Source organism: Solenopsis invicta, chromosome 9 (genome assembly GCF_016802725.1).
Source record: "Solenopsis invicta isolate M01_SB chromosome 9, UNIL_Sinv_3.0, whole genome shotgun sequence".
Classification (NCBI taxonomy): Eukaryota; Metazoa; Arthropoda; class Insecta; order Hymenoptera; family Formicidae; genus Solenopsis; species Solenopsis invicta.
In genome coordinates, this window is record NC_052672.1 from 10,051,628 (window position 1) to 10,074,160 (window position 22,533).

A 22,533-nucleotide genomic window follows, 5' to 3' on the forward strand; every position below is an offset into this window, starting at 1 on the left:
CGCGCGCGCTATCGGCGGGTCCCGGTCGCCCGATATAAATATCTCGACTCCTGGCGGAAAGAACGAACGAAAGGAAGACAGAGAGAGAGAGCGGAGTAGGAGCCGGTCGCGCCGGTCGCGGTTACCGGCATCGAGTCATCGTCTCATAGCCAGCCAGCCAACCCAGCCAGTCAACCAACCAACCAACCAACCAGCCAGTCAGCCAGCCAGCCGGCCGGCCGGCCGGCCGGCCGACCGACCGACCGACCGGCCGGTCGCGCGCTTACCGCGGGATTCACAATGCTATCTCATCGGCGGGATCAAATTGTCGAAGGAGGAACGAGCATATTTCGCGTGACCCCGCGGCAAGAGTGCCCCGGCGAGCGAGCGAGCGAGCGCGCGAGCTGCGGTTCAATTCCTCGGGAATACCTCGATACATTTGTCGTTGTTCTCGCCGCGCGCACGGCCGGTATATATCCAGAGAGATAACTCCCCCTCACCCTCTGCCCCACACCCATCCCCTTGCTGAGCGCAGGATTCTGATGCACCGTTCTTAGGTACTCACGGAGGACGCTCTTTCCCGACGGGATTCCACGAGTTATAAATCTCGATGCTCCGCGCGATCTACCTGCGCGACGAAGACTCGATCTCTTTCGTTGCACGTCTATTCGAACCGTTGCTCGTAATATTGGTATAAATTGTACCGAGATTCCGTAAACAGCAATATTCTGTTACGCCAGCATTCCTCGTGCGCAAAAATTGCAAAATATTTTTACTCGCTTTTATGTCCCCTGGAAAAAGAGACCTGATAAAGCGTTTCAATAAACTGATTGTTATATCAGTAACTGATGAAATACAGTAATCAATGTATCGAAACGCTTATTAGTGTTTCTTTTCCAAGAGGTGAACCTCGCATTAAAAAAAAAATTATACGTTGTTCTGGGAAGAATCGAAATCACAGTTGTCGAAATTGTCTTAAATTTCTACCCTATCTCGTAGTTGTATTCTTCTCCACCTCATCTGAAACGACGTCGATCGTCGACGTATCTGAATACGTAATCGAGGACTGTCTCGCGGAAACGACGGCGGCGGTGGTATTCGGCCATCCGCTGGCACCTTTATTACTCCGGAACGCACTTCCCCGAGTAAAACACAATATATACATCGCGATATGCATCTGCCGTAAACCCATACTTAACAGCGTGTCGGCCCGCTCGTTCCTACAAGACGATGTCTTCTCCCTCCCCCTCGCGCTTCCTGATTTCCTTTATTTCGTTAATTTCTCTCTCTCTCTCTCTCTTCCGATTCTATCGTTGCCCATCTCCCTTCCTTCCCTTCGACCTTCCTATACTGACTATCTTAAATACTTGGCGCTGCGTATAAGAGCATTAAAATACAGGCAACCGCTTGTCTCGCGCGTTCCGCCGTTCGCGCGTCTTCCTTCCCCTAGACGCAGTCGGAATTTCAATTCCGCGATCCGCAGCCGCTAAACGGCCGCCTATTTGCATGATAATTGTTGCATAGCCTATGAGATTCGCTACCAGTGTTGCGCCAGATATCTCGTATAATGGACTACTAGCGAAGTCGGTAACTCGGATTTTTTTTTCCCGAAATTGTATCTATCGACAGACAGTCTTACATATTCATTCAATCTGCTGTTTATACCGATAAGTCATCAGCTTGTTAACAAAGGCTGACGCATTTTACATATTTAACGTGTTTAACATATTTTACATTATAAAAGATGTATGCAGTATAAGTACACATGTATATTTTAATGAAGTACCTGGGCCGAATAAAACCTACCTACCTAACTTATTTTATTTTTTATAAATCCTATTTATGAAGATATTGCAATAAATCAAGTAAAAATAAAATATTTATTTTAATCACTCACAAAAATAAAATTATCTTCCATATAGAACACATTTTTAAATAAACAGTAAAAATTTTTTTAACTCTGACATTGAGCCTTATGAAGTGCGTGTGCTTTTGATAAGGCTCGAATAAAAAAATAAATTAAAAATAAAAGAAACTAAACATTATCTTTCTAATCTCTTTTAAAAGAATTATTAATCACAAAAACAAAATTCCTTAGAAATCTATTATTAAATATCACAATTATGTTTAATTTAGCATGTAATTTTTTAATTTTTAAACAACTCTTGGCCATTTGAGTGCAATTTTAATTTCTCGAATGTTAGCGGATTTAAAAATCGTTTTTCTCGGTTGCACACACATAACAAATATTTAATAAAGGCCATAACAATAAACGTAGAAATAGACATAAGTACATTATTTATAAAAAATATACTTATTTAAAAAATCCGATATAAGTATATTTGTTTTTTCTATAGTTAGGAAGTTGAATAATATTACATGTATAGTAAACCATAAAATAATTTAGAACTTAATAAACATTGCAACAAATGTTTTTATAAAAACGGCTTGTTTACTTCGTTATAAGCTTCTGTCACATTAAATAAATGTGTTGCCATCGGTTTAATTTCCCAGCTCCTCTTTACCTTCCTATGACACTCCATTTAAACATATATTCTAGGCATAAAGCACGTTTTTAAGTGACAAATTTAGAAGTGAGCCTTGTTTAGTGCTGTATTCATAACGCAAGTATTTAAAAGGCATTATAACACTTACTAGTAATAGTAATAAGGAAACGTAATAAGAAATGATAATGTTTCAAATGTCCGCTGACTCGCGCAATCATAAATTAGTAATCTTGTATAATAAATTGTAACCAAATATGGAACAATCGACATGCTGCGGACACACGGAAAGATAGTGCAACACCTGCATCATGCCCTCAGCATAGCCGCATCAGCAAAAGAACGCATTATGCCACGATGCTCGTTAAGTGCATCGCTTATCCTCGGCCCGAAATGCTTTGCGAAATGCCAATAATTGGCCCAAAAATTCGACCGCTTATCTGCGGTCGCACCTGTCGCCGGGGAAGCGTCCTGTGCATGCAAATGCTGCGGACTGCTTCACATACCAAAGATTGATATCTGTAATAAATTGCCGCGGTAAACGAGGGAGTAACCTGTTCTACGAGTAATGAGCTCTATTGGTGCGAAGTTTTCATACAAGCTTGCAAATATTATAAAAAGTTATGCCACATTATCCAATATAAAATATTCAATATATTAAATACGTTCATAATATTGAATGTACAATACTTGATTTTATTTCACTTAATATTGAGCACGCAATTGTTACGATTGTTTTAATGTACAAATACACTATGTCGCGTTTTAGAGCAACATCTTACTTTTTTTTCCCCTTTCAGGCTGTTGATAAAATCGTCGATAGGGCGGACATCAATTTTGATAACGGTTTACCAAGAAGCACGGACAAAGATACGCACCGGATGTTGGGAAAGCGAGGCAATTTTCGAAAGAGTCGTCGTGCTGAGAGACGTCGGGTAAGCAATTTTCTTATCGGGGCGTCATTTCCGGCCGTTTATCTCATGGCTTGTAGTTAAGAAGGGACATTGATTAAAGGCCCATTTTAACTCCCGGTAAAATACCTTCGCTGTCGTCGTCGCCTCGGGCACCACCCCCTCCGAAGTCGTCTCCTCATTTCGCTCCTTTTGATTCAATTTACGAGTAGGATGGCGTCGATAAAGGTACCCCGATCTCATACTTAGCCCTTCACCCCCATTTTCTTGCCATCTTGCATCGTGGTATCTGTCTCCCTTGCCCGATCTCGAGTACCTGAATTCACCTCCATTTCCTACTGCGAGTTGGCCATGTTTCGCCTTCGTTCCTCCCTCTCTCTTTCTCGCTCTACTCTCTCTCGTCTTTCCTCTCGCCTCAGTTTTATCTCGCCAAGATCAAATCATTCGATTCCCTTTCGCGAGTCGAATGGCCATAATCGTCTTGCTGTTACTTCCAAAGAAAAAGAGGGTCGTTTCAACTGCTATTTTCCCTTTCTAGATGGCATTAAATGACCGAACGGTCATTTTACTTCACACTGATACGACTGGTCAGTAATAGTCTAGCTTTTGACAATGTACGAGGTGAGAAAAAAGCTCTACGCGATTTTATCTTCGACAAAGAGATAGTGTGAGATAAACGACGTGATAAATGCAAAAGATTATATCGCGAGTTCACTTTGTTCAGTTCCAGATAATTTAGTTTACAGCTAATGCTGGGAGAAAATGTTTAATCCGTGACGTTTTTAAACGTTCTAATAAAAGTATAAATTGTAATATTCATCGCGAATAATTTCTATAAAGAAAAGAATATTAATTAAATTATAACATAATTATGTCTGTTGAATACCCACTCAATCTTGCTCTTGACTTTACACGTACATTCGCTGAACAATACGATCTTACAGTAATAAGGACAAATTCCAGATATATCGTCGCTGGAGACAAATCTCCGGAGAAATTTACATTTTAATAATAACGGCCAACTGTGTCATCGGTGAGCGGAGTTGTGCCAAGGCGGGACGAGGAGCGAGGCGGGAGGAGAGAGACTGGCGTCGACAAGACGCGACCGAAGTTTGATATTTCGCCGAAAAGTCCTCGCATTGTCTAAAAGTTGATGGTGTCACCCCAAGGAGGAAGATAACATCTGGTGCTGCCTCCATCAACAGCCTACTCCCCCGCGCCCATTCGTGCAACCACCCCTATCCGCGAAGTGAAGGAAACTCGTCTTCAATTATTCTTGTACCCACCATCCATCCCACCTCTCTTCGTCTCTCGTTCTTTCTTACACGGCTTTCCACGTTGCCACCATCCGGTTCATCCGTTTCCCACCCTCGCGCCTCAGAATCTCCCTAGAACTCAACCTCTTTCTCCGCCATTCCATCTGTCACGCAATCCTGATGAACGACGAGTTTACGAAATTACGAGACGCAAAGCGGAATTCATTTGCATTCCTGAAAAATGTATATACACGTACAAATACGACGTTTGACACGAATGTTACACAGAGATTGTCTCCAACAACGTTTCCCAACGTTTCGTGTAGATGATACTCTTCCTGGCTCCTTCCTTATTTTTTTGACCCAACTAAGAATCCCGTCCGTGCCATGAATCGAGGAAGTGCTAATCCTATCAATCAAAATATATTAAAGCTCGGCCCGCTTTTAGATCCCGGCGCTGTGCTTACCCTTCTTTTCTTCGACTTCACCCTTTTAATAAATTCTCTCGCCGGGAGCGAAAGGAGCGATTTAAAGAGTTTTCGCGGGAAAGGAGCAGGTTGCGAGGGAGGGCTGCGAGAGCCGAGATTCCGAGTCCGAGCAGCTGGCCTTTGAGGGTGTCGTAACTATTTAATTCTAAAAGACATCGCTGTCTCCTGCTCGCACCGACGCCGCTGTTTCCCGACCTCTTCTCTTTGCATCACAAAAGAACCGCAGGAAATTCCAATTCCCGTCGAACGTCACCTCGGGATCGTTCGGGCGAGCTGCCGGCGGCCCTTTGTTCGGCGTTATTATTTTCCTATTAGCAAGAATCTGTACAATAAACGCGATGAACGATCCCGGAACTCTTGTATTTGTCGATAAGCCGGATGAAAATTTTATTTGTATTTGTGTGAGGCAACAGCGACGCGACATTTTTCCAGGTAATAAACAAAATTTTTTCCAAAAATATACAACGCGTATGTACGTTCTCTTTGCTAGTTTTACGCTTTATGATTACATGTATTAACTGTTAACCGCCTTTTGTCGACACGGACGCGAATGAAAATGTCAATAAATCTGTAACAGCAGACTGTAATCTGGTGGCAGAAGCGCCATTGGTGGCGTTCACACGTGTAACGATCAGTAGGAGTCATATAAAGCACACAAATGACATAGATTTTTCATAATTACACATTGAACGAATCCGAAACGGATGCCGCGCGGCTTGGTGTCAGTGTACGGACACGCGCGAGAGCGCGTTATCACGCCGTTAAATATCATTTGCTAATTAGCTTCATCGCTCGACGTGTAACCATAAATTATTCTGTCTATTTCGATGTATGGAAGCTCCCCGGCTGCGAGTTCGGTGAGAATTAACCATAACATCGCGTCGACTGTTCGGAATTGTGATTATCCCCCGTGCATTTTAAAATAATTAATATTTATTCTGGTTCCGCGCGCCGTGTATGTGAAATATAGGAAATTTCAATTCTTCAAAGCGTATAAATTATTATGTTCTAAATGGAAGCGCTCTGCTGTGTAATATTTCTCTTTGTCTCTCCGATATTCTCCGCGAGATACGCGCGCGCGCGACCGGGTTATTTCACGTATAACATTCTACGTACGAGGGTATAAAATATTTAGCTCGTCCTATTTTATTATATTACAACCTATTTCGCGAAGAGAACGCTTGTTGCGAAACAGCGAATAACACGGAGGAAGAAAGATAGGAATTTTTCAGGTGTAACGCTCTGCTAAAGTGTCTTCCTGGTCTCTGTCAGGAAAAAAATAGCTTCGCATGTTTCCACACGACACTCACACATTCAAGTATTATCCGACTTTGCATCCTAATATTCCGGAAAAACACAAGCGGAATATTTATCGTTTGCAATATTACTGATATCACCGTGTGTCGTAAAAGGATTGCATTGTTATAGTGACGTTGATCGATAAGGTGCAAGGTAATCGTATTGTTCTTACTTTTGCGTATCTGTTATAAAGATTTAATAAAAAGGCAATGCTACATATTATTCCTACAAAGTGAAGGACTACCAAGTTGAAAATAAAATTTCGCAAACGACAAGGCATGAAATCGTAGAAAGCCGAGACGACGATGACGACGACGACGACGACGACGACGATGACGACGACGGCGGCGGCGACGCGACGCGACGTTTCAAAGTGTTCGCCGCTGGAAACATCTCTCGTCCACCTCACCATTTCTCCGTCTCTCTTCGGCTTTGAGGATTGCCCTCCGAAAACTGGTAAGGTGCAAGGTACAATGCTTGGTGGGTACAGTGTGTCCGACGTTCCTCCGGGGAGCGATCAATGATAGGCCGGGGGTACGAGTCACGTGACCTCGCCGCGGGGAGTTCGCGCAATGCATCACCAACCAACCACCCAGACTACCCTCCTCCACCCCCTTTCTGCCTCGGCTCTCCACCCGATCCCCTGTATCCTCCGACTGCCTCCGTCATCCTCTTGCGCGCCCCTCGACACCCCGCAACACCATCCTAGCCAGCCGTCTCGTATCCTGGTACCCCACTCTTCACTTTTCATCCACCCTTCGTGCACACCCTCCCCTTGGCACCGCCGCAGAGCTCGTTCGCTTGCCGCCGCCACTACCACGTTTCTGTACTCTCCACCGCGCAGACACGCTGGGAGTACTAAACGGGATTGTTGCTACGTTGCTCTTGGCGACCAGCAAGTGTCGCCGTCGTCGTCTTCGTCTTCGTCGAAGACGAAGGCGACGTTCCGTCGCTCGCTCGCTCTCACACCACTTCCTCACCTCTCGTACCTCGTTGCTCGAAGCCCCGCTTCGTTTTCGAATCAACCGACGTTTCGGTAAATGGGAACGCTGTGCACTTTTCTCCCGCATTTCTTTACATTTAAATAATACTCGATAATTAGATTCGAATTGGAATAATACTTGCGAATTGATGGTTAAATCGATGCTTCCGCTTTCTACGTTGACAAATGAGAAGCATTATATCAACGCGTTTTACTGTAAAATTTCTTTCCTTTCGAAGACGGAGGAAAATAGGATCGATATCGCTTCAAACGCTGCGTTTATTTAATGATCGTGTGATTTTGGTTGAACTGCGGATTGCAGGCGCCGCATCACTGCGAGTTTTCTTCATCGGTCGCGTCGCATAGCTCTTTGCTTTCAAGAAAATTAAATTTCTACCCTGATAAATTATCCGGCCTTCCCAACACTTTTCTATCATCTCCCGCTGCTCGACGTTTCGCGTCGCGCTCCGCTTTCGTGCATTTTCAGATACCAATTACGTTATTGCTTCATATTATTTTATCACTCCGCATTTTGCAAGCCGCGAGTTTGTATACCTATATATTTCCCATTTTCATTATTCCATTATACATTAGCCATTAAAATAAAACCAATTTTCCCACTCATTGTTATTTTTATGCGTGTTATATACGTAATATTATACGTGTAATTCCAAAGCGAATGAATGAATATTTTCACAATAATTCACTTTATCGCGAATGCTTTATCGCGAATAATCTAAAAGCGCATCCGCCGTTCTCACATAATTGACTCCCCCAAATTGAATTGAAACTATCGCTTCGCGATACCGACGTTAAAGGTCTCGAAATGGTTTCGCCATTAACCTACTTGCCACAGCAAAACCGATACAAGCGAATCGAGTGTAGCATGTAATCCAATGACCTGCTCCAACGAGAACATAAATATTTCCAAACTCTGCGGGTCATTAATAGATGCATTATAACATTGAAATATTTATCACGATTTCATAATTATTCTATTAATACCAATTGTGTTACGATAATATTATAATTTCAAGCGCAATATTTTCAGGTACAATATTACATAAGAGAAAGATAGATGGTCACACGCATTCGTATAAAAATGTAATAACATTTGATATGTGTGAAAGAGAAAAAAAGAGAAAGAGAGACTCTTGGGAAATCATAGCATCTATTACTCACACGACAGATCGTCTCAAAAGACAAAAAAAAATATTTTATGTATCTGTCAACGAGCGTATAGTGCGTATCGTGCTCACAACGTTATCTTTAACGGGATTTCGTTAACAACAAAACAGAAAGAAAAATGTTCCTTGATTTTTTGCGATTTACATTTTGAAAAAATTTCCTGTTTGAAACCAAAAAAAAGCAATTGATAAAAACAAAGAAAAAATTTTTTATTAATTTATAAAGTTAATTACTTAATAATTCAAAACTAATATATTTAAGATTAACATTTTTTATTAAGTATAAATAAAATTTTTTAAAATATATAAAAAATAATACAAAATAAAATTTTAATTATATTTTTAACGCATTTATAAGACTTTATTGCATTTTTGAGAGAAACATTTATCTTGTTTATTTGCATACAAAACAAGGATAAAACAATGTCTCTCGCAATAAATCCGTTCGCGTTCAAAAAACACATAATTATTGAAGCATTTTCACTACAAAATTTAAAAATTATAAAAAAATATTTACAAGGTTTCCTTAAACAATTTATAAAATTATATTCAATAATTAAAACAAAATAAAATTAAAAAATTTAGAATTGGTATTTACAGTAATTTAATTTTATCTTGGGTTAATAATATTTTTCTTCTCTGATTTCTCGGTTTTCTCTGACTGCCAACAATCCCATTTTAATTTAAAATTTTCAGCTTATTTCGAACGAATATTCTCTCTATAAAAATTGTTCTTCTATTTCTCGCTCGAGTTTGATATTAAGTAGGTGACAAACGGAACTTTAATAATCTCGCTTAGTAGCAATAGCTGACAGCAGGTACAATGTAACGGATTGACGAGTTTACGGTGACACTGTCGCCTGACGTACGATCGCGTGTGCGTTACAACGTCAGGGTAAACAACCCTTATTGGCCATAATACCGTGGCAGAATGTCAACCTTCGACCGGTAACCTGCGTTCTACGCTTGGTATGCTCGTTACGACCCTGTTCGCCGCACGATAACTTCGAGGTTACTGCCATCACTTACATTTCGCCATCAACGACACTGCCACTTGGGGCTACTACCACTGATTTGCGAACGAAACACGCTCGAGTTAGCGAGGAATAAAAGAAAATGTAGAGTAGATTTATTTCGCTTGCCTTACCCGCGCGATAAGGTGAAATTATTTCTACAAACTGCTTTCGGTTAATTACTTGCATATATAGCTCGAGTAATCTAGATTCTAGCACCTGCAAAGGCGAAATTGTGATAACGGCTGTGTGAAATAATGTTAACGCGATACCATTATTATAGCGCCCCTACGTCGTTGCTCTACAGCGTAATTAATATCAAGAGTTACATAAATCGTGGTTAAAAAGAGAAGGGTGAAAGGGGTCTTAAAAATACGCGTTTGTATAAATTTCCCTTCTGTCAAGAGAAAAAAAAAAATTAAAATAATTTCTTCTATAAACACAGCATATATTTTCTGTCAGCTGCATATTAAATTTTTGGATATTTTGTTTCTTTTCAAATCAGTAAGAATTAATAACAGTAATCCCTATGTTTATTTGTCCACAGGCACTTTCTCACGGCGTTCCGAGCGGATAACTATATGGTATGACGGATGAAGTTTCTGGAATATCCAATGAAGTCAGCGTGCAAACTAAGGCAGAGGTATGAACACGCGGACGGATTATGGACGGTTGCGATGCATGGTCCGCGTGCGGACCCCCCCACGAGCGAGCGAGGTTTAGGCGCGTGCGAGCTGGATTTATGACCCCCATTATGACGTTGACGTATCGCCTTCGTGAGGGTGGCCTAAAGCAAACCCAAGGCGAATCTAAGCCCCGTGTATCTAAGCCAACGGCTAGCCACAGGTCACCGCGACCGGTACGAGAATACTTTGGGCTAATCCTGCGGCTCGCCATATCTACGACAACTTTAATTAACAAATGTTTTATTTTGCAACACACGATGCGCATGACACCTTTATCTCGTTCTGCGGAGCAGAGTATTTTTTTTAATATTCATTAAAATGATTGGTATTAAATAATATGAAATTGTTCCTCATATTAACAACGATGTTTCAAATAAAGTAACTGTATCTTATGTGACCTATCTAAACTTTGTAATTTTTTTATAATTTTTTGCCGAATCTAGAAATAAAAATTGATGATCCAATTCAAAGTAGAAAACATTTCTAAACATTAATATAAAATACTGAACAATTTCAAATATTTATCTAGATAAAAATTTTGTTTAGAAAAAGTGCTATTTAATAAAAGTACCGAAGAAATTACGATCGATGTGTGTATATTCATTATATAACTAGACCATATCGGTCTTACCTGGCAAAAAATTTCTTTCTTTTTTTTTTTATGAGGATGTTACGATAAAAATGTAAATTAAATATAAGGTTGTAAACTACAAATTTCTAGAGCTATATGTACAATAATATGAACTGCGGAAATTACAACCATCACTCTCTCTTAACAGTTAGAAAGCAGTAAAAGCTTTCCCACGAAATATTAGATCATGAGAAACATAATCGAGAAAACTCTACCTTTGACTTCACTGTCAATAACAGAATACACAAACTGAGCAGCTGTTGCAAACAAGTCACGTTGACAGTCTGTATAACATACTCGGATTATTTGTTCAATTCACCAAGTAACTACTTGAAAACAAGTCTGCCATGTTGGGTACAGTTACCTTACATTTGATTATTACATTAAGAAAAGAATATCTTATTCCATGTTAATATTACGTTAGAGATGAGGGGAGGAGTCATTCAAACAAAAGAGCAGACACATCCGAAAGTCAAGAACATCGAATTAACGGACACCGAACTGTCGCCGAGTTGGACAAGCGACGTAATCGCGGCGCGGCACGAAAATTATTGGCATCTTCCGTTCCATAATGGTTGTCTAGCGCCGCAATAAAGCAGACGAGGAAAGGGGAAGAGAAACGGGGGAGACAGTGGCGCATTGACGATTTAAAGGGCGTGCGAACTCGCTTTTACGCGTCGGATGCGAAACCCCGCGATTCAATTTATATCCTCTGACCGCGCGCTTCCTGTCTACGGCGCGCACAATCTTTCGGGATTGCACCACTTCGTCCACTTCCGGGGGATTCCACTTCCCCTGTGCCCCCTCCCCCTCACCCTCTATGAAATACGACAATGATTCTATCGGCAGCGAGCGTCGCGACGATTCTCGGGAGGGTGGAAGGGTGACGCAAATAAATCGCGCTGCAAAATGGATCGGGCGGCATGTTATAGTGGTCGACGTTACGCATCGGCGAGTGTCAAAACACCGTGGAGGAGCCGCAACTACGATGCATTAAAGGAAACCGAGTTAATGGACAAACGTAGAGATGTAAAATTACCGGATTCAATATGACAGTTACTTACGATAAAATTACGGTAAGATAATAATTTATTGATAATTTTGGTAAAATTCGTTGTGCTTGATAATTTTATGCGCAAATGAGCTGTGATAATTTTCCAAATTAATCCATGAGATAAAGCAACATTTTTTTTATTAATTATATCTCTAATTGATCCAAATTAATACACTTTTCCTATAAATTTATAAATATTTTCTATATTCTCTGTCTCTGATGATGAGAATGCGCGACCATCATTGTTATGAATAGCAATTTTGTTTCTAATGATGAGTCATATAATGAACAAGAATTAGAGAACAATGTGAACCGACAATTTTTTACATAATTCTTAATTTTTATTAACATTTATAAATTTGTCTTTTTGTTTTGTTGCTTATTCTAGATTTTTGTTAAATATTTCTGCAATATATAGTAATTACAAAGAAAGTTGATTTTATTTTCTATATGCAATTATAAATTTAAGTGTTACCTTTTTGTTCCACGTGTAAAATATGGTGATATGAAAAATATAAATTAAATTATATTGCAACTTCACATCTCTTGTTTTGAAAATTTTAATAAAAATTTTATTTTAAGCTTCACTAATTACTATGTATTAACTAGTTTCTAATTACTACATGTTACATGTAGCATATAATAAATATATAGTATTAAAATATTCTACGGAGAATACGAGTTAAATAAAATATTTTACTCGTGTTATAGACTAAAAGCCCCTTTTAAACTCCATATTAAAATTTTTTATTTCTGAAATTTCTAAATTACCATTTGACCAGTTTTTCAAAATTATCAAATAATTTACTGTAATTTATCGAGTATGACCGTCAGATTGGGTCATTTTCTCTAAGCAAACGAGATCGCGTAAAATGAAGATCGGTTCAAAGGCGGTCATTCGCAAAGAAATTGTCAAAATACATGGCGAAAAGTAAATCGAATATTGTAAGCGAAATAAATCCCCAGGAGACAGATAAAAGAACATATCTCATCGATATCACAAACACCTCGTTTCTTAAATCGTTTCTCGAGAAATAAATTCGACAAAACTCCATTCTCTCCGGCACCGCGTAATGTATCTCTATTGTAACTTCACTCGATATCGCAAGTCAATTCCTTCCCAAGCGAGAGATCGAGGTCTTGAATGCACGGTCAGGGGACCGTACAGAGCTTTACATCGCCGCGTATATGTAACTATAAGAGTCGAGAGACAAACGGCGGCGGCGGCGGCGGCGGCAGCAGCGGTTATCTGCCGAGGTTGGAAAAAGTAGAAAAGAGAAAGAGAGAGAAACAAAGGATAAAAGGAAATATATAGGTAAATTCCGATAACGGAGACTAGGCGAAAGAGAGGAGCGACGGCGCCGGTGGAGAAGAGAGGCGGAAAGAAGAGGAGAAGACCGTAAGAACGTGGCCGGAGTAAGAAAGATGGGACGAAAACATCGATTGCAGGGGCTTGTAACACCGCGGTACGAACAGAGGGATCAAGCCGAGCGATAAACCAAGCGGCCTGGAAAATGCCGGATCAACGGTACGATGTTTCAGCAAAAACTGCCTGGAATCGGAACAGACTCGGCTCAAAGAGAGTAGACGGACGGGAAGGGAGGGAAAAAGCGCCTTCGCCGGGGCGAAGGATCGAAAACGAGCGTTGGAATCGTGGAAGTCTCCCTCCCACTCTCTCTTTCTCTCTCTCTCTCTCTCTCTCTCTCTCTCTCTCTCTCTCTCTCTCTCTCGTGGTTTTGCTGTTGTTCTGCGATTCCACCCTCCTCCTAGCAGGTCCTTCGGCGAGCGTTTACCGCGATATATATACACGCGAGTACATATATGAATTTTACGTTATGCACCGCGTTATACTGTCGCCCTGCAGACGCGCACGTAGTCCCGACGGATTTATGAGGGAAGTAATACGAATTAAACTAACGTCTCTGCGCGCGCCCCGGCGATGCGACGCACCGTAAAACGCCGATCCCTGCATGAAATCGAAAATGAGGGTAATTCCCCGTGATAAAATATAACAAAGTCCCACACGAACGTGTAACGGTCGCCGCTGGTACACGCGTTTTGATATCAAGATAAATTCAACGTTAACTAATTACCCGCACGTATACCGTATTTAATATTAATTAAGTCGCGCTGTTGTTAAATGAGAGACAAGTTTCATCGTACAAAAACAGATGCCCGATATTGTGCCTTGTAGAAATAAACTGCTGGAAACTATAAAAATATATTCGTCCGAAAAATAGCGTATAAATATAATAATTATCGACTTTTTTTCAATCAAGAAATGTAAATAAAAAATTAATGGTTTGTTGACGTGCTTCATCTTATTTCTCCTGGAATGTCATCGTACCGTCTTTATAAAAAATGTCTATTATATGTGATACTTAAAGGAAATGAGACTCAGCTCTAAATAAGGCACACTTTTCAATTTACCATCTAAAAATGCGCTTTGTGCCAAGAATATATGCTTAAAAGGTGTGTCGTAGAAAGTGGATAAAGGGGAACTGAAGAATTAAAATCATCCGCAATATATTTATTTAATGCAACAAAAACTTGTGACGAAGTGAGTAAATGAGCCGTTTTATAAAAATTTATTACAAAGTTTATTAAGTATACATTATTTTATGGTTTATTATAACATTATTCAACTTCATAACTATAGAAAATATATATCGATTTTTTAAGATAAATATACTTTTGTTATAAATAATGATTTTATTAAATAAGGCTCTCTTATACTTTATTGTCAAGAATTTTATCGCCAAAAATTTCCAAAAGTTAAAAAATTAATTACAAATAAAAATAAAGATAATTGTAATGTTTAATGGTAGAATAGACTTTAAAAGATTTCATTTTTGTAATTAATAATTATTTTAAAAATGACTTGAAAGATAAAGTTTAATTTTTTGTTATTTTCAATTTATTTTTTATTCGGACTTCATTAAAAAGTAAAAACAAACATTTAATAAGGTCCAATGTAAGAGTTAAAAAATTTTTTTTTATTTATTTACAAATAAAAGACAATTTTATTTTTGTGAGTAATTGAAATAAATATTTTATTCTCACTTAGTTTATTTCACTATCTCTATAAATTGAGTTTATAAATAAAATAAGTTAGATGGACCTTATTCGACTCAGGTATAATGTGTAAAAAATATATGCAAAAATCGGTAACATGTTGAATTTGAGAGAATTTATAGAACATTCACTAAATCTAGATGACTATGCGAATCTTATTTGGAGGAGGGGGGTCATTAAAATGAGAAATGAATATAGAAGACGGCCATCTGTAAGAGTATACGTGAAACTTATCACACGCACGAGACTGGAAAGATTAACACAATGACCATCAAGCGTTAGAACTCCGTAGATAACTTATCGAACGATGGTTGCTTGTTTGATTAACGTGATATCCATCAGTTTAATCATTAATTTAATCTAGTGCTGATCCAATCAGACTCGGTTTTGCGCGATCTTACGTAATAAATTAGATTTAAAAAATCCAACGCCGTTTGATTCTCCTTATCAACTGAAGGAAGAGGCGGCAGAAGTCATCGTATACCGTTGGAAGATGGCAACGGCTTCAGAGAGTAGCTAGAGTAACTTCGGAAAGTGGCTTCAGAAAGAGAGAGAAAGAGAGTGGCGACTTGGCGAGGCCAGGTTACCGATCAGAAACAATAATAAGCGCGCGGTACCCGCTAGAAGCGTGGGAAACGTCAAACGGCCGTGTTATTGTTCGCCTAATTGTGCAGCGCGCGAGAGTTCCGGTTCGACGACGCGGGGTACCCAGTCCGATTATGTAGTGCATCGAACATGAAGACGATAGAGGGAAAAGTAGTGATGCTAGGTTCGCAAGGTAAGCCAAAGGTTCATCGGTAAAACGATAACGAGCTGCCCAATTATCGTTATGTAATGCCAACGAGGGGACACCTGACGTCGCGAATCGCGGACAGCGAGGACGCGTGACGCGATCGCATACCTCGGTCATCGCGTCATTGTTCCTGGTGCATCCTTTGTTGTGTCGAGGAGAGGTTAGGTCTGTACGCGGTGGTTACCCACGAACTAGACTCGCACATGAAATATGAATCTGTATCTCACACGCTGCTTATGCGCGAGACTGAAAATGTGTCGTAACGTCTGGCACGTACGCGATCGCGTTGCGTGATAATAAAATCTATATGAAATCGAAGAAAAAAATTTTTTTTTAAACAAATTAATACGCTCGTTTATCTAAATAAGAATAAAAAAAGAAAACATATGTCAAAGACGAGTTTTTTTTTTTATGACAAGAATATATTTAATGAGAAATACTTAATATAGGAACGTTTCGTCTTAACTTATAACTCATCAGTCTGTTAGATCAGATCATAATTAATACAAATAGCACAAATATAATGGTGCAAATATAATAAAAAATCACGAAAATTAAAACATATGTCAGTATGTTTCACACGTACGTTGATATTGTCGTCATTCTATAAATCCGTCCAATATTGATCCGAGTCCAAAAAAATTATCGTTTAAAAGCGAGAAAACGAAATCTTTATCATATAAAATCCCTTTTAAAAAATTCAATCCTTAACTATAGTAAAATTAATTTTTTATGCATATAAACATTTGGGCCATAACGATCGTAAAAAATTGCAAACATTTCGATCCGCTTTCTGGATTCTCCTCGGAGCGTTTGGTAGTTGGTTGCGATCGTTATCTCCAAGACTGTTACCGAAACAATTTCACGTTTGATATATGAGAATAGATAAATAATTACGTGCTGACAAACGCATTCCGCAGTTCCGGTTTTTTTATCGTTTCCCTACTATCGAGATTTTATCGTCAGAGATTTTATCGTCTTTAAAACATTTTTTTTTCTTTCTAAGCTAAATATGATCATTTGACGTGGCCTTAGTATTTATGTTCGCATTATGATACATTCTCGATTCTGGAGGTCAAAATCCGCGCCTGACACAGTTTTCGATACAACGCACGAAGAGATTATAGGGAAAAAAAACCGGCAATCAATCTACGTATAATATTTATCTTCCTTACCCTCATTTTATAAATGTATCGCATTCAGTCAACAACGTATTGACCGCATTGATAAAAAGTATAATTACGAAACTCTAACTGTGCGTTCAGATGAATTACATAAGTGAATTTTTTACTCTTGGGAAAAAGACCGGAAAAATTCGCGAAGAAGAACCAATTTCTTTCCGAGCCTTCGAAATTATATTCTTGAGAGAGGGAGAGAAGACGGGGAAAAGTTTTTTGTTATTTATCAAATATATAATATAAACACATGTTAAATAGCGTATTACAAGTGGATTAGAATTATAATACACTTTAGAAATGTACTGATAAAATTGCATTGAAAGAACAGATCGAAGATTAAAAGTGATCGAAGTCGAAAATCCTAATATGAAGGAATCGAGATGATAATTATTTTTTAAGTAATCTTAAAGTTGGTCAATGGTATCGTAGAGTTCATGGGTTGAAGCTCATTTAATTGCGATTCAGTACACGCGTACCGTACTTGTCATCTGTCGATTAATTTTCGCAGCGCGGTAATCTTCAATCGACTTTTAGCACTTGATTAAATTTGTTTTTTAATTTTTACCACGCAAATATGTATGTACGTATAACCGGAATTATTAAATTAGTTGATACTAATGAGTTAATTACGAACAAAAATTTTTACTATCTTCAAAGCAAATACTCTGCTCGTATTTAATATTAATTAATTGCATATCATAATTATGAAAATTTTTATTTATCAGTATATACTTTGTAATACTTATCTATAGTAATCTTAATTTAAATTTTGACTTATACGTACATTTTACGTGATTATTATAATTTTCGCAGATTCATTGCTTCAATCAAAATAAAAGATAACATGACTCACCGATACGATGCGCAGCAGCAGTAGTTATGACTGGATTGTAGCTACGTTGATCTGCAAACAAAATAAAAATATTATATATCTAAGTTACAACAGCATCCACGGAACTAATTATACTTCGAAATATAATTATCGCAATAAATTTGCTTTAAATTTTTTATACGTTTTTTCTCCAAACGGAGATATTTCAATAGTTATATTTCCGATTAATTTCGTAAATAATAATACATGGTTTTGCTTCTGGTGTCTCTTTGGCCTTCTCCTCCTCCTTTTTCGTACATCGTTTAATCATTCGTCACACTCACACAACATTCCATCAGGGAAATAAAATTAAATCCGACCACGCGGCAGTTTGCAAAACACTCCTATTACTTCGTCGCGCATTTTATTAAATTGACGAGAAAGAGTGAGAAAAAAACAACGCGAAAAAAACGTGATTATGCAAAATTATGATTCGTACGACGAGTTGATTACGACTGTCGTCGATTCGACTCTCTGTTCTGTTAATGACCGACACTTTTAAAAATGACTTCGGTAACTTTATCCCAGTAACTACGTAGCCGATATAATATGATTAACAAAGTCTAGCGGATAGTTAATGACGTGCTAATGGAACGTTCAAAAATACACAAATCCAGAAATATATACATTTAGGAATATTCAAATTTAAAGGATTACCCGTAATACACATTTGAATTGTTCATAAATTATCGCGTAATCATTCGTATCTCCTTTGTTCCTGACAGTATCCGTCTCTGAGAATCAATTGCATGAAATGTTCACTTCGGCAAATAGTCGTTGCCTCGTTTACGAATCGTTAATCGTAAGGATTAAGTAATAATAGTACGGACGACGGGTCATTAATAATTTAAAAGACTCAATCACATGTCTTCTGACACTTGTCGCGATTACGTTTCAGAGGATAATAGTAGTCTTCTCGCTTCGCGAATAGCATGACCTTGCGTATACATACACGCTTTGCCGTACAGCGCAAAAAACAGACGAACACCGAGCGTTATGTGCCAAACAATTTGTCGTTAACAATTATCAAAATATCTAATACGATGTAAAATAAATCGGATCTTTTATTTCTTTCGTATACATTAAGAGTATCTTGATACAAAAAAAAATTTACTTAAAATTTATTAAAAATAAAATATTCAATAAACAATGTTTATCAAAATAACTAGGAAATCTTTAATTACACTGGCAATATAAGCGTACCACACAGTAATTACGCAAATATTTTTCGCGCGATGGAAATATAATTTAAGATTATTGTTATTTAGAAAAAAAAATATCTTAAAGTTAATTGTCGAAAACGAGAAAAAAATTATTTTTGTCACTTAAAGCTGTACAAAATTCATATTCTGTTATATTTGTGATAAATGCTTTCAGCGTCTGGATATTTAATTATTACAGTCCCAAAAATGCCAACTTTTTAAATTTCATTTCAGTTAAAATTTTTATCAAACTTTGGGGTACAAAATAATTCCGCAGATGTAATTAAGGGTAATAGATGTTTCATGAAAAATTTTTCCGATTTCATGTGTATAATGGAAAGGTATAAAAAAACATACGTAATCAGATAATTACGTTTAGACACGTGGATAGATATTCTTAAAAAATAATCACGGAGAACAATCGTATTTTCTTTTAGAAATCGTCGCGAGGTTTGTGTCTCGGGAGTGTTTAATGCGGCGATACGCGGAATATCTTGCGTCGCTTCCTGTCTACTCGAACTTCGCTTCACGAATGACAGAAAGGCAACCGCGTGTAAACGGCGCGCTCTTTGCCACATAAGAACAAATTGCTGAAGCTTGTGCTAATCCATCATGTGCAAAGTGGCCTATTTTGGACGATCTACATGTGTCATAATTTGGAATAGAATTCTATACTGATAACTTTATGCTGTACAGTACGAAATTAAAGAAGAAAAGAAAATATACAAATATATAAAACACACATTAAAATATATAGGTACATACATATGTATATGAAGTTCACAATAAAAGAAATAAATCAATATGAACGTATAAAATAATTAATACGACGTATAAAATTATAAATAGAACTTTATCTTGAAATCTAACACTAATTATAAATCATCTAAAATAATTATATTATTTTATAAATGAAATGCACCTTAAATTCTCACTATTACATTTTACATTAGTTTCGATGACTAAATTATCGTGCGTTTATTTGAAGAAACGTGATTATTTAATTGAAAATAAACAGTAATTAAATATAATTGTATAGATGCAATTGACTGTGCGAAAATTCATTTATTTATAATATCGAATGAAGGTACGATTCTTATACGTAGCCTGAAATACTCGCGCTATCAGATAAGAGAATCGATTTTTTTTGTATGTAGAACGATGTTCGATGAATGTTATCAAGTATCAACGCTAACATTAAAGAATCGTTCATAAATGTTATTAGCACACGAATCATGATGCCGTTTTCAGGTGTTGGTAAAACGAGCTTGATCGGGCGATACTTGGGAAATTTTGAACATGCAAGTCCTACGATAGGGGCATCTTTCTTCAACTGCAAGATCAATTTGGACGATATGAAGATAAAATTGCAAGTAGGCTTTAAAAAAGTCATTTCTCTCTACACTTTTATATATTGATATTCAATTAATGTAGCAATTAATGTAGATTTAATAGATTTAGTATACCGCTTCGACAATGACTTTTAACAGACACGAGATATCAATATTTCTCGTTCGCGTTATTTTTTTAATTAATCCTCCAACCTGTTGATTCACTCACTCTTCGATTGTTTAATATTATTATCGCACCTTTGATGACGTAAAAAGTTTACGTTTTATCTAATAACAGTGTTGAGTTTAACAATGTTTAAAAAAAATTGATATGACAAATAAATCTCTTATGTAGGTATGGGACACGGCTGGCCAGGAGAGATTTCGCTCTATGGCGCCGATGTACTACAGAAACTCCAACGCGGCTATGCTAGTGTTCGATCTTACGCAGTACAACACCTTCGCCGCGATCAAGAGTTGGGTGAAGGAGCTACAACAGAATGTGGAGGAGACGATGGTGCTAGCCTTGATCGGCAACAAGTCCGATCTGGTACAACAGCGCCAAGTTGACGGTGAAGAGGGTCAGAGATATGCCACAACAATTGGTGCTACATATCACGAGATTTCGGTGCTACATAACGAGGGAGTAGAGAGCGTTTTCTTAGCGATCGCCATGAGCCTACGAAGAATGGCGTCGGACAATAACGATTTGAACACTACTCTTAAGATTTCTGATTCTAACAACTTTCTTAGGAGCGACGATATGTTGCCCTCGCCCTCCGTCGAGGAGAGCCCGCAGAATACCAGTATTGCGCATGGCATACACGAAAAACCATTTACCTGCTGCTAGTTTCTAGTTTTTCTTTTTTAAAAAATGAGCGGCAATAATTAGACGATAGATCGCGCCTTATTTAGGAACTTGCATAACTACCAAAGAGTTTACTACTAAAATGTTACTTGTCGGGTCGTCTTGCGGTTTTTGTCAATAAACTATAAATTTTTATTTTATGCCGCGCTTCCGTTTACGAAATGCATACAAAATATGTATGTATGAAACGTAGAGCAAACGAACATCCGCTCTTCCAAGCAGCTTTGATGTTAGTTCGATTAGTCGAATCAAATTTATCACAACGTTTGCGTTAATTTATCAAAAGAATTAAGTCGACGATGGAAATCATATATGTATCAAATTTTCCAAGTGTATGATAAAAATTAACTAGATAGGCAAAAGAAGACTATATTTTTTGCATATTTATATGTGTAGATCTTGTAGGAAACAAATAACGCAGTATGTCAATTTAAATTCAAGTGATTAGAGTTATAATGACAAGTCAGCAATTATAGTATTCTTCAAGAAAGTTAACTGCAAACTATATTCAACATCTTCTAATTTGATTAAAGTTCGATGTATTCTGTGCATTCTATTTCATAACATTCTATTTCATAACGTAGAATAACGCATACTGGAAATGCGTTATATGTTGTGCAAAAATTGATTAATACGTATATAGCGATCATGTAGATCTTGCCATTAGAAAATTAATTTTCGCGGATAGCGAGATATATTTCAATACAGCTAATTATTTTATGATTAACATTGTTTTTACTATTATTCAATTTTGATAATTTTATATAAAAAAAAAAAACAACAGTATTTTACGTTAGTGCGTGAATTATTTATGAACGAGATAGAATAGACTTAGATGTTATTAATATTTCTTTCGAAGAGACTGCTAAACTTTAAGTTCAAACATTTTCTCTTACGCGAGTGACAAATTATTTTCGATACCTCTGGGAAAAAAAAAATCCCAACTTAATTTTTTGCATATATTGTGATACGCACGTTCACGCGCTCCTCTTGTCGAATTTCTGAAAGATTTTACATCCAACAAAAATAAATATATTTGTAATAAAAAAGTGCAATGCATTTATAAATAATATTCCTTAGCTCCTATTAATTGCATGGTCAGTAACAGATCTCAATGCGTAAAATCTTCACTCTGATGCTTATTTTATATTTTATTATTAAATGTTTAAGATTGAAAATTGGAACTAATTTTTAGTATATATATATATATATATATATATATATA

The 22,533-nt window shown here is 37.6% G+C and overlaps 2 protein-coding genes and 1 long non-coding RNA gene across 5 annotated transcripts in view; 2 read left to right on the forward strand and 1 right to left on the reverse strand.

The window, feature by feature from the left end:
• The window catches only part of LOC120358717, a 39,593-nt gene extending 27,375 nt beyond the window's left edge, over positions 1–12,218 (forward strand). The window contains exons 2-3 of the long non-coding RNA XR_005575599.1: positions 3,284–3,418; positions 10,167–12,218. This is a non-coding gene — a long non-coding RNA (uncharacterized LOC120358717). The remainder of the gene's footprint in view (positions 1–3,283; positions 3,419–10,166) is intronic.
• LOC120358716 overlaps positions 1–22,533 on the reverse strand; it is a 255,925-nt gene that overhangs the window by 205,619 nt on the left and 27,773 nt on the right. The window contains exons 1-2 of one of the 3 annotated variants that reach the window (XM_039453810.1): positions 18,565–19,017; positions 17,890–17,940 (exon numbers count right to left, since the gene is read on the reverse strand). The gene's annotated coding sequence lies outside the window, so the exon portion shown is untranslated. Of the gene's footprint in view, positions 1–17,889; positions 17,941–18,114; positions 19,018–22,533 lie in introns of those variants that run through there. The other 2 variants (XM_039453808.1, XM_039453809.1) reach the window with 2 other exon arrangements.
• LOC105196163 (ras-related protein RabJ) lies at positions 15,550–22,357 on the forward strand. The gene is made up of 3 exons (XM_011161937.3): positions 15,550–15,843; positions 20,361–20,482; positions 20,796–22,357. The coding sequence occupies exons 1-3, from the start codon at positions 15,801–15,803 to the stop codon at positions 21,288–21,290; spliced, it is 660 nt and encodes a 219-aa protein (XP_011160239.1). The 5' UTR covers positions 15,550–15,800; the 3' UTR covers positions 21,291–22,357.